General features: G+C 38.8%; 1 protein-coding gene across 1 annotated transcript in view; it reads right to left on the bottom strand.

Moving 5' to 3' along the window:
• Positions 1-12821, bottom strand: part of POU6F2 (POU class 6 homeobox 2) — a 316522-nt gene that overhangs the window by 253590 nt on the left and 50111 nt on the right. The window contains exon 2 of the mRNA XM_075022510.1: positions 1793-1964. Within this exon, the coding sequence (XP_074878611.1) occupies positions 1793-1964 (172 nt within the window). The remainder of the gene's footprint in view (positions 1-1792; positions 1965-12821) is intronic.

Below are 12821 nucleotides of genomic sequence, written 5' to 3'. Positions count from 1 at the left end.
ATATATTAATTTGTACCTTTTTCATTAGTGCTCTTAGGGACATAAATTATATTTGCAGTTCAGAAGACAAGATACTGTTGCACATCATTTCTATATCCCACTCGGCAACTCTAATGAAAGTGTCTGTGTATATTTCACTATCACTGTAGAGCATCCAAACGACAATGGCTAAAAAATTATCCTGCCTTTTATTACAAGACTTTCCTGATTTAAAAACAAACAAACAGACATTTCACTACACTCAAATGAAAAGTCCATTTTTTGTTTTGTATATGCCTTGCTTTATTTAATAGATGCACCCTAAATATTTGCGCAAATAAAATAGAGAAAACACAGATCAAGATATTTATACTACTCTAGACAACTAATAACCCTCTGAATTTTAGACATTACAATTCTTTCCTGGATGAAATGAACTAAAACAATTATTATATGCTTTTTGAACATTCAAACTGCTAATGGAAATTATGCTTTCCATGGAAACAAAGATTACTAAGAGGTTGCTTAAAAATGGATGTGATATTCAGTATTGGTCATTACTGTAATCTAGAAATTAAATTTTAGGATTTTTAAATTATTATTATTTTCCCATATCTGTAGTGAAGTTATTTAGAAAAACATTTTGTCCTATATCTTTTAATAAGGGGTAAAGAACATTTTAAAAGAAAATTGCATGTATTCTTTTGTTTAAAAAAATCTTGCAGCTCTTACTGTAGCTGGAATACTGAAATCTGAACACTGCTACAGATTTCCTTACAGATTATGAAATCAAAACTTGAATCTTAGAAGATGGGTTCTCACCCTCTCTCCCTTAAACTGCATTTTCTATAACAAGATCATCTTCCCTTCAACTTCCACCTATAGGATCATGTAAAATAAGGAAATGTTCCATTTCTATTAAGGTTTGTCTCAAGTCACAAATGGAAATAATTAAAAGGAACTCCTTCAGGAGAGCAATCCCTCTAAACCCAAAATGTCACTATGTACCATACAGTGCTGCTCCAGCTCAGACATCTATCAACATCTATCACTCAAGCACGCGCCTCAACAACTCTGCTCCCTTTTCTGATTAGAGATCAGAGTTGCTTGAGTTGGCTTACAGGGTGTCATCCGTTTGAATGACAGATGTCTGTGTTGGAGTGCCATTTTTGCTGCTTTTGTTTTGATTGTGAAAGGTTACGCTTATCTGGAATAATGTAGACTATTTAAAAATAAATAAAAATTCAAAAGGTAATTTCTCTTTGCACAGGCTTTGGAAGAAATATTTAATTTCTAATTTAAATTCTAAAAATATTAGCTCCATGTGCAGTACCCTTGGTAGCCTTTGTTTACTCAGTACAGAGTGTTTTCTATGGGAATGTTTCAGGTCTCTTCAGCCAGCTTTATCTTTACCATATAAAATTACAACTTTTCAGTTTAATCCAGCCTTAGAAAAAGATGGTAGCATACAAGACACATCAGCACCTAATGCAATAAATGTTAACGAACTACTCCAAGAAAATGATCCCCCCTTCTATTTTTTACATTAGAGACCATGGATCAAAAGAAAACATAAAATGTCTGCAACTTGCATAAAATAAGTTCACTGTTGACAAAAGTTTTCAGGACATGCTGTCATTCTGGTAACCAGTTGCAATGGGAGCAGAGGGCTGTATGTCTGCATGCTCCAAGATACTCCTCCGTTCTTACAAGAAAATTGAGCAAACCAAAAAAAAAAAAAAAAAGAACGGGGGGGAGATTGCTCTTCCGGACAACATGGTAGCAGTGAAATGAAATACCTAGACAGACTTACCGAAGAGCTTGCTGGGAGTGTCCTCGCTGTCATTTGATTCCACAGGCACAAGCAGGGGCTCATTCAGCTCGTTGTCTGAAGTAGCTGCCTTGTCCTCACCTCTCAACTCTGCATTCATTTCACTCCGCAGTGACAGCAAGGGCTTACTGACTTGTCCAGCTATCATTGGATCCTAGGATGGGGGGGTGGGGGGGATGGAGGAAAAAAAAAGAGTGAGGGGGGGGAAAAAAAGTGGCAGCTTTGGTGTGCGTCTACTCTCTTTTCCACTCCCTCTCTCTCTCTCTCTCACACACACACATACACACACACTCTCTCTCCCTCTCTTATCTCTGGCTGCTCCTGCTGTTATTGCTGGCTGCAGTCAAGTGAAGAGCTATTACAGATCCAATGAGTTTTCCATTACTCCCCACCCTATTAAAGCTCAACTAGCATGTGAGAGATTCAGGATGCTTTGGAGAAAAACTTCTATGAAAGCAACATAACCAACACAGCTTTAATTGTGGGATGTGCTTTTTTATGTGTGTATGTTTTCACACCTCACCCTGTCCTTAACGTAGTAAGGAAAGAAATTCCTGTATGCTCCAACGCCACAGAAGAGGAGCGCCCTGTGAACGCTCCATAGTGATTTAAAGAGGCATCCTCAGCTATACAACATTAACAAAATCAAGTACACAGTTTCTAGCATTCCAGCATTTCTATGAAAATACACAGCAGCAAATAGCCATTTCATTACATACGTTCAACAGAGATACAAATTTCTTCTAACTATTCCTGTCTTTGGAATACTATGCTCCAAAAGTCCATAAACACAGACAAACACACATTTTTCTTTTGAAAATAAAAAACACAGAGACCATTTTTTAAAAGATAAAATTAGGGAAGATACTTACACATACAGTTTGCAATTATTCTTGTGTTTGCGACATTATATCCCCCATAAAACGTTACACACACATATATATATATATATATATAAATTTTTTCCTGATGATTTGGATCTGTTTTATCTTCTGCTCATTGAGGACACTTGGGGGTCAGGCATTATTTCCAAGCACACTCTATTATTCCGTTTGCAAACTAATAGGCACAATATCATGACAGCACAGAAACCAGAGGAAAAAAAAAAACTAAAAAGGAAAAGAACAAGTGACCTCGTTGTGCTCTCTGGCAGCTATTTATTGCAAAGTTCATGCCTAAATGGTTCTTATGCAGAGAACAGGTGACCAGCGAGCAAGTAGGTTGGTTAGCATGTTCCCTCTGTCCCATCCTCACATTGGTCGATGTTTGCCTATGGGTTTTTTAATGTATTCATGTCTGAAAAGTGAATTTGATATGACACATGATAATCTATGAAAATGTTAATCAATACAAATAGTTTAAGCTGTCATCAAATGCACTTCTTTAGTCAATACTCATATCGCTGAAAACAATGTCACTGTCACCAGGGCTTAATTTGCACAGCACTTAAATATTGGACTCTGTGCATCAATGCACTCCTCTTCAAATACTGTAGGTAAACACATTTTCTCCCTATTTAAGGCTGAAGCACTCAGCACACATTTAGCTGAGCCGAATCCTCCCTTTTGAATACCTTGATAGGTCCACTGGAGGGCAAAATTAATACTTAATTGAATCTCACAGTCATCAAAATAATCAATACTTTTTTATTATTTATTCTTTACAGTCTGTTGACTGTTTCAAACCTCTGAGGGAATGGTGGAAAGGATTCATGGCTTTGAAACACTGTCATTTAACAAGGTAATTTTCAGTGGGGCATTAGGGGTTGTGAAACATACAATAAAACAAAAATGGTGGCTTATAATAGGAAGAAAGAAAAGAATTATATTTCTGCCATCTAACAAAACAGGATAAATAAAAAAGCAAGTGCGAGAGTGAGAAAGGAGGGGGGAGAGGGAGAGAAAGACTGGCTTTTGAAGGGTTTTATCATATCAAGAGCAGAGCTGAGCTTTCATAATGCTGACATTTCTCATCCTGACAATCCTAAACAAGTGGAAAGGATGAGATCGCAGATATCATCTTTCATCACATTCCCCAGCTTAAGAACCAACATGACAGCTTCTCTCCCCTTTACACTGTTAATTACTAAATAAAATACTGCTCTCTGTCAGCATTAGATTATTGCAGATAGCAACCACAAACATTACTCCATTGTTTTGTTTTGCCCCCTTTCTTTTTGTTAAACCAGTGATACCTACCTTGAACTCTTCAGAAAATAAATTAGGCTTGTGTCTACATATTGTAAATATATGAAACATAATCAATTTAATCAATGTGGTCAATCCATGTTATTGTCAGGCTAAATTGCTGGTGATTTATTAACATTTCATTTACTGTATTTATTAGCCAGCAACAATCTGAACATCTCTTAGATGTTTCTGGGGAAGAAACAGAAGTTAACAGATTTCTTCTACAGATGTAAAAAAAAAAACACAAAACAACTCTGACTTGTTTTGCCTCATATTCATGTTGCATTATGGACAGTCATTTACTGAGGCAAAAGTTTTGTTTGCTTTCATACACTAAATAATGTATTTTAGCAGATTTTGCAGCTAAAGGTCACTGTGAACACAAACAGCATTGTTTGAAAGTCTGGGTTGCTGCCCCCAGTTTCAGCTGTTCAAAAGTAACATCAAGAGTGGTTCCGTAACTGATGTGAATCAGGACAAAATTTGACCCTTTTCATCAAAGTATTTTGGGGAGGGAACTAATCCTGTCCACAGAGCTACACTGCTCATCTGTGGACTAACAGCAATTTAATGGAGGATGCTGAATCAGTAGGATTCTAGATTAAAGTCTCAGCTGCCAAATTTTTAAGTTGATTATATGAAAATGGGAGGAAGAATAATGTAGGAAATGTGACAGCACTGGGAGAAACCCCAGCCCTCAAATGTCAGTGAATTCCCAGCAATTTCAACGCGGCCAGGATTTCACCTGTTACGTACATCAATAATTTGGCCTCATCTAGAGTACTTTGTTCATTTCTGGTTAGCCCATCTAAGATACATCAGAAAGAGATATGCAGTAAGAATGATAAAGAGATTGAAAGGATTGGGAATGTTTACAGAAAAAAAGTGAATACAAATGAGCATGATCAAAATATGCAAAATAATAAATGGCAGGGAGAAAAAGTAGATCAGGAACTATTCGCCCTACCTCACCTAAGGAGAAAAGAGGCCTCCACTGAAATGGAAAAGTCATAAACCTAATAATAATAAAACTTTTCCAAACAGTAAGCGGTGAAAAACTGTGGAACTCCTTGCTACAAGATATCACCGAGACCTGCACCACAATAGGCATCAACATGGTCACTCGCATGGCTGGGCAGACTCCTAGCAGTGAACTTAAAACAGCTTTGCAAACACAGAGCCAAGGACTATAAAAACTGAAATACCAAACTGCTGCCCCCGCCCCCCAGATGGTACCAGAACCTGTAGTTAACCCCCAGGGTAGCTTTTTGTGTCAGGTGGTGAATGAATGACAACTTTCTCTATAAGCAGATGGATTAGGTACTGTCTGAAATTCTAGTCTACATGAAGACTAAATAAATCACTTAAATGATGGGTTGAGGGAAGGTTTGTTTCCTTCAAAAACATACTTTTAAAAAATGGGCATTTTTTAACTTCAGGTTGTCTCCAGGCCTTCAATTGCTTTCTGTACTTAAGAATGTGTCTCTTCTGCAGTGGATTATGCATGATTAAAAACTATTATTTTTTACAAAAAGTGTAATAAATTCTAATTCCAGTGCACAGCAGGTGGCCTAGTCTGCAAAATCCCTTGGGGATCAGAGGGGTTATTCCTGTATTTCCCAATGGCTTTCATACAAAAAACTCTAGAGCAGTTGCTATACAGCTGCAGGCCAAGCAGCCGTCTCCTGATCCTCTGCCCACCTACAAAGCCCAGCCCAGAGAGGTCCGACCCATGGCATTGGAGAGGACACTTTGAGGCAAGGAGTTGTGTGCACATCTTTGGCAGATAGTCCCATCAGGATCTGTTCTCCTCCCTGCCCTGGATGTCTGTGGGGTTGATGCTCAGCATTTGCTTTTTGGAAGGTGGTAAAGGTCAGGTTACACTTTGCAGTGTAACACAGAATCTTCCATTGACTGACAACCACACAAAAGTTTTGGCTTTTCATACACAAAATTGAAGTCTAAGAATGCATAAAAAACAGCAAGATGAACTTTGTAAAAAGGGTTTATATGCTTTAAGAGGCAAGGGTACATAAAAGGGATATAATACTTCAGAATTTCAGATGGCATAACCGCAAGAGTAAAGTTCTTGTTATGTGAGAACTAAGGAATTACAATCCCCTTACTCAAAATATACCTGTATATACCACACATGTAGTGACAACTTTTACACACATCTCTTGCAGATACTCATATAACTTGTCATCTATTTCTTGTCCAGCTAGCACTAGTATTTCCAGACTTGCCTGTTTTCTATGAGATTTCGCTGACAGTTTTATGCAGTGAGCGGTCCTCCCTGCTGTGTGTCTCCCTTAAGGGTGGCTTATACCTCCTGTAATTCAGCTGCAATACCTGCTACACCTCTGTTCAGCTCTACCACCCTCCCAACGACTTAAAAAAGCTGTTGGGCTTAATTCCACAGTAAAAATAATGTGCAAATGCAAATTACAGTTCTAGTTACACACCTTCCTTCAAAAGCCAAAACCTTTACCTTCTTATTTGCAGCACCATACAAAATACAAGAGAACATTTATCACTGTGTTAAAAGCTTTGCCTCTACACTTAAAGGGTAAAGGTACAGTTTCTAAGCAAAACTATTTAGTAATCAAAGACAGCTTTTAAAGGAAACTATATGGTTTTTGTGTGAAACATGCCTTAGGCAGAAGTCTAAAAATGGGAGAACAAACTACTTTTATCCTTAAAGTAGGACTTGGGTGATGATAGGGCTTTATAAAGGCTTCATGCACTGGTTTATCCACTGGTCTAAATTTTTCACTTAGTGCACCATAAACCTTTGTTTTGCTTTTTATTTTGCCCTCAGTTTGAAATTACTTTGCACAGACTTTATATCTCTGGCTTAGGACTACTTGAAATTAATTTTCTGATTTTTTCCAAAATATGAAATAAATCCTGCCCCCCTCTAGGATTCTGGCCTTGCACAGACTTCTGTTTGGGACATACACAGTTCACATGTTAGAGCAAACACTCCTGTTACACTATCAATAAACATAAAATTTATACAGTTCATACATTATTCTAATGACTACACCAAAAAACTACTCACATTGCAGCTTTTTAAAATTTTTAATCAAGACAGAGCACCCTCATAAGCTTGGATAAAGCTATGCTAAGATGTAACTTAGCTTATAGTTTTTGAGTGAGGAATACATTAGAAAGACTCTTTGGGGGAAAAGGATTTGTGGGTGTTGGTCTCTTCTGTCAGGTGGCTGGAGATAGGACAAGAGGAAACGGCCTCAAGTTGAGGCAAGGGAAATTTAGGTTAGATATTAGGAAAAAATTTTTTACTGAGAGGGTTATCAAACATTGGAATAGGCTGCCCAGGGAAGTGGTTGAGTCACCATCTCTGGAGGTATTCAAAAAGCACGTAGACAAGGCACTTCAGAACATGGTTTAGTGGTATCATTGATGGTTGGACTCGATGATCTTGAAGGTCTTTTCCAACCTAAATGATTCTATGATTGGATTTATTTTGTGTCAAGTACCAGTGAACTTTAGGATTAAGTTCCTCTGAGGAACTACTCCTTCTTCCTTCATCTTATTGCTTTTAGAGGTATGCAATTTTTTTTCCATAAAAAGTTATTTCTCATAGACAACCTTCTTTGGATTCTTTCTTCTTTAAAAATTGTTTTATCTGCTGTCACTAATGTGCTGATATTTCCATCCCAATCTATCCATAGTCTGGTTTATGCAAGCTACTTTGAAACAACCTTTTGTTCCCTGCTAGCCTCTGACCATTGCTACCTGCTGGCTGTCACTTCCCCAGAAAAAGTTAGAGAAAAATCTTCTCATTTTCTTCACAGCCACCTGTACCACCATCCTTAGATGGATGTTTCTAAAAGCAAAACAAACAAGACTGCTGATATATGATCACTGATCTCCCTTCACTACTTTGACCTTGTACTTCTATTTACTGCATTAGATATTTACCTATATTACTCATATTTAACTTACTAAAATCTTCAGTCTTGCCTCTCCTTCCTCTTACAGCAACAAGCTGGTATATCCCCAGCATTTCTCACTCAATATGAATATTATCACCCAAAACAGTCTCCCTTTTTCTTCAGCTAGAATGGTATTCTTCTCCCTTTTCTCTATATTAGCGGGTCTTTGGACATTGTATTTTTCTCCAGTGATACTCATCTTCACAGCTAGTGTCCAGTTTGCAGTTAAAAAGGAGCATTTTCTAGGTAAAAATAACATAGCTAACTAACCACTGCCTAATTATACTTATGTTATTAATAGTACTGAACTTTAATTTACAATTTAATTTTGAAAGTTAGAGAGATTATCACTGTCCATGGTGCTTTCTTGCATGTAAAGATTCCTCTCAGGTTAGGCAGTAATGCTAGAATGGTCTCCATTTATTTACTTAAGTTTAAGTCCTCTGGAAATTGAAACTGTTAGTACGGGCTAGTATAACATAGCTTCTGACAGAAAAAGGGTTTTTCAAGAAACTCATGGAGGTTTTTAATTGTAGCTTTAGGAATCTTAAAGTTGAATGAAAGTTTTTTTAAAAAACTTTTATGTGGCCATGTGTTTTGAATTGCTGTGTCTTGAAACTGAGATACTACAATGTGTTTTCAAACCATAAAAAAAACCCCCTCACTAAACATATTTTTCACCCCTACTGAACTATTTTCCCTAATGAAAATGTTTCACATATTTCTTACATCTATTGAGAGCAAGCTGAAAGGCTCACAAGAGAAGCCCTAGTCAATTTGCTAGTCAGGTTGCTCTGCAACATTCTGACTAGACACTGCAGGATAGGAATATGCACACAACAGCTGCACAGTAGTAAATGACTAGGTCATCATTTATTTTATAATCAGCTTGGGTTTATTGCTCTAGATGAACCCCAGCAGTCATGCTGCATGCTTCAAACAGGAAAGAAAGGCAAAGGATGTTGGTTTCACCATAGACAAAGTGAGGAACAACTATATCTTTGCAGGAGACTGCTGCATCTTTGGTCCAGAAAAGCCTTTTCTGGAACCGGCTGGGAAAGACAGACTCACATGCAGGAATCCAGACTTTTGTGTTTTTCCTGACCCACATGACACCTAGGAATCACTAATACCAGGGTACACACAGCATAGAAGCTTTCCTCTAAACATTGCTTTCAGCTCTTGGAGTTGACCTTAATGCTTCTGATCCAATTATTAATCTGATTTAAGAAGCATTCTGCTCTTCTTGTTGCAAACCATTTCATCTTCAGAGTTTTCTACCACATACAGCATGAAGCTATATAAAACTTTCCTCTATTAACTAGAATAACAAGAATTGTAATTTTGGCCTTGACCTGATCATAATGATTCCCCATTTAAATGACATTCTGGCTTACTGGAAAGGAGCTTGTTCATCCATGGACACGTAGCAGAAGTTTGTGTGCCTAAAAAGGTCGAGAACCAGAAAAGCTACTGTTCTGGGAAGCTACCATACTCCTTAAAACACATGATAGATAATAGTGCACAGCCACCAGGAGAAGTAACAAGTCTTGAGAGTGGAGAGAAAAAGAGCCTTCTAGTTAAAGATTCTTGCAGCCACACAAAAGCCAACCCCATTTTTGAGAAACCAGAAGATCAGGCCCTACAGATCATGACAGGACAAAGGCAGAACAGGCAGAAACATTTTTGACTGGGGCCAACATGGTGGAATAAGCCTTCAAGAGACTTACCCACTCATTTCATAGAATCATTTAGGTTGGAAAAGACCTTTAAGATCATCAAATCAAGACAGTTCCTACTCTTCCGCCATCTCATCTCCAGAAAGGAGATGACGTAGGAAAGCAATTAAATCTGAAATTAGAAGATGGTTCCTATCAGGAGTAAGACTTTGACACATTTTCTTCATAGGACTAGTGGATGATTCCCACTGCTCTGTAAGTTTTATTCTGCAGGGAGCCATATTAAACATAAGAAACCATCCAGAAAATTATAAGCCTGTAAGAATAACAAGGATTTTCTAAAACTTGTATACTGTGAAGCCAACTTACAAGCAGACTTGAAAAAATTTCCATTATGAAGAGGAAGACATTGTTTTCCATAAAAAAAGAAACGCAAAAAATTTCTATAAAGGTATTCATCACTCTTAGGGAAAAAAATACCATTCTACCCTAATGTAATGAATGTATATCGTAGCTGTCTAAAGGATCTTTGTTATCAAAACAAAACCTTGTCATTCACCCTGAAAATTATTTTACATTGGGTTGTTTCAGTCTCCACAATGACCACCTAAAGGAGACACGATCTTGTTTACTAAATCATTGCACTGTCTTCACAAGTGCTCTTTCACGAGCCTTCCAGTTCAATAACTTGCCCTTTTCTTTTTCTTTTTTTTATATTTGCTCAATTTCTATTTTGAAGGGGCCTTAAGCACAAGTCGTCTCTTTTCAGACAATCTTGCTACATATGTTAAAAGATCCTTTTAAAACCTACAGCATTCCCTTATCAACATAATCCTTCTGCTCTCCATGAGGAAGAACAGGCCATAAATGGCCTCTTTGGAACTAAGAAATGCATTAAGATACTCCATGGAATACTCTAAGTTAGTCTTTCCTAGGTGAAAGATTGCTCTTCAGCATTTAAACCACAAAGCATTCAAATGATATTAATTTGGCCTAATCAGAATTTAAATACGGTTTTACATACAGTTTCTCTATATTTTTGTTTGTCAGGCTTTGTCTACCGTGCATGCACCAGAAACGACTTAGGGTGAAGAAATGTCAAAGCCAGAATTCAGTTTAAATTGCTTTCTTTTAGAAATCTGCACATCCAGAACCACCCCAAAAATGAACTTGTAATAACTTTTGAATGTTTGTGATGGGTTGACCCTGGCTGGAGGCCAGGTGCCCACCAAAGCCGTTCTATCACTCCCCCATCCTCAGCTGGACAGGGGAGAGAAAAATATAACAAAAAGCTTGCCGGTCGAGATAAGGACAGGAGAGATCATTCACCAATTACCATCACAGGCAAAACAGACTCAGTTTGGGGAAAATTAACTCAATTTATTACAAATCAACCACAGCAAGGTAATGAGAAATAAAACCAAATCTCAGAACACCTTCCCTCCACCCCTCCCTTCTTCCCAGGCACAACTTCACTCCTGGATTTCTTCACCAAGCCCCCCCCAGCGGCACAAGGGGGACGGGGATGGGGTTTACGGTCATCACACGTTATTTTCTGCTGCTTCAATCCTCCTCAGGGGGAGGGCTTATCACACTCTTCCCCTGCTCCAGGGTGGGGTCCCACCCATGGGAGACAGTCCTCCATGAACTTCTCCAACGTGGGCCATTCCCATGGGCTGCAATTCCTCACAAACTGCTCCAGCATGGGTCCCTTCCACGGTGTGCAGTCCTTCAGGAGCACAGTGCTCCAGCGTGGGTCCCCCACAGGGTCACAAGTCCTGCCAGAAAACCTGCTCCACGGGCTCCTCTCTCCACAGATCTGCAGGTCCTGCCAGGAGCCTGCTCCAGCACGGGCTTCCCACAGGGTCACATCCTCCTTCGGGAACCCACCTGCTCCAGCATGGGGTCCTCCACGGGCTGCAGGTGGATATCTGCTCCACTATGTACCTCCATGGGCTGCAGGGGGACAGCCTGCCTCACCATGGTCTTCCCCACAGGCTGCAGAGGACTCTTCGCTCTGGCGCCTGGAGCATCTCCTCCCCCCCCTTCTTCACTGACCTTGGTGTCCACAGGCTTGTTTCTCTTACATGTTCTCACTCCTCTCTCCAGCGGCTGTTTCTCCTTGTCCCAACTTTTTTTTCCTTCTTAAAAATGTTATCACAAATGTAATCACTATCACTGATTGGCTCGGCCTTGGCCGGCGGCGGGTCTGTCTTAGAGCCAGCTGGTGTTGGCTCTGTCGGACACAGGGGAAGCTTCCAGCAGCTTCTTACAGAAGCCACCCCTGTAACCCCCCCTGCTACCAAAACCTTGCCACACAAAACCAATACAATGTTGATCATGTATGAAAGAGAAACTTGATTAGGCAGCATAGAAGGGACTCACAGCAATTCCAAGAGACTCTTCTTCTCTAGTTAAAGAAAAACTTGATTTTACATACCATATCAGGATTTGCAAGTTGTAAAACAAAGAAACCAGTAACTTGAATTTTTGAAAAACAGAGCATGGGTTAAACAGTAACCTAGCTCAGCAGTTAATTCAATTACTTGCATTTGGTCTATGAAAACCCAAATTAAGATCTGTCTGTAGCCAGCCACAGACTTGGCCATATTGGGAAAGTCACTTTTTGTTTCAGGATGGGTCTTCCCTGGCTCTCACTGGAAATTCCAAGACACACAAAGTAACACCTTCAAAAGAAAATTTGTTGAAACAGGGACATACCAGTTTTAGTGCAATGAAGCAACCTTTTATAGTGAAAACTTTTTTACTGAAGATTTTTAAAGTAGTTCTAATCTAATTCCAGTTTCATCCAACTCTTGGTTTGAATGCCACTTTTAAAAACAGTTACAATCTATAATACAATACACAGTCACAACCTAGACCAATTTGGAAATTGGGTATATATTTTTTGTGAACCTTTCAAAATCTTTTATAAATAAGGGTATAATACTTAAACAAAAAACTCACCAGGCAAGTCAGGATTTCACCAGAATATCACAGTCAAAAATTGCTGGAAATTCTTCATTTCAATATCAAATTGTTCTTTGTCAGCTTGAAGCAAGTGAGGTGGTCTGCCTTGAATTCTTCTTCCTAAACAAGACTGAAGGCTTCCAAAATCTGAATCCAAACTTAGGACAGCTCAGCCTTGATTTTATTATGTGGTTAACAAGGTGGTCAGCTC

The sequence above is a fragment of the Buteo buteo genome, chromosome 2 (genome assembly GCF_964188355.1).
Source record: "Buteo buteo chromosome 2, bButBut1.hap1.1, whole genome shotgun sequence".
In the NCBI taxonomy this organism is placed as follows: Eukaryota; Metazoa; Chordata; class Aves; order Accipitriformes; family Accipitridae; genus Buteo; species Buteo buteo.
Note: the sequence above shows the minus strand (reverse complement) of the source record. Positions and strands in the feature narration are given on the sequence as shown.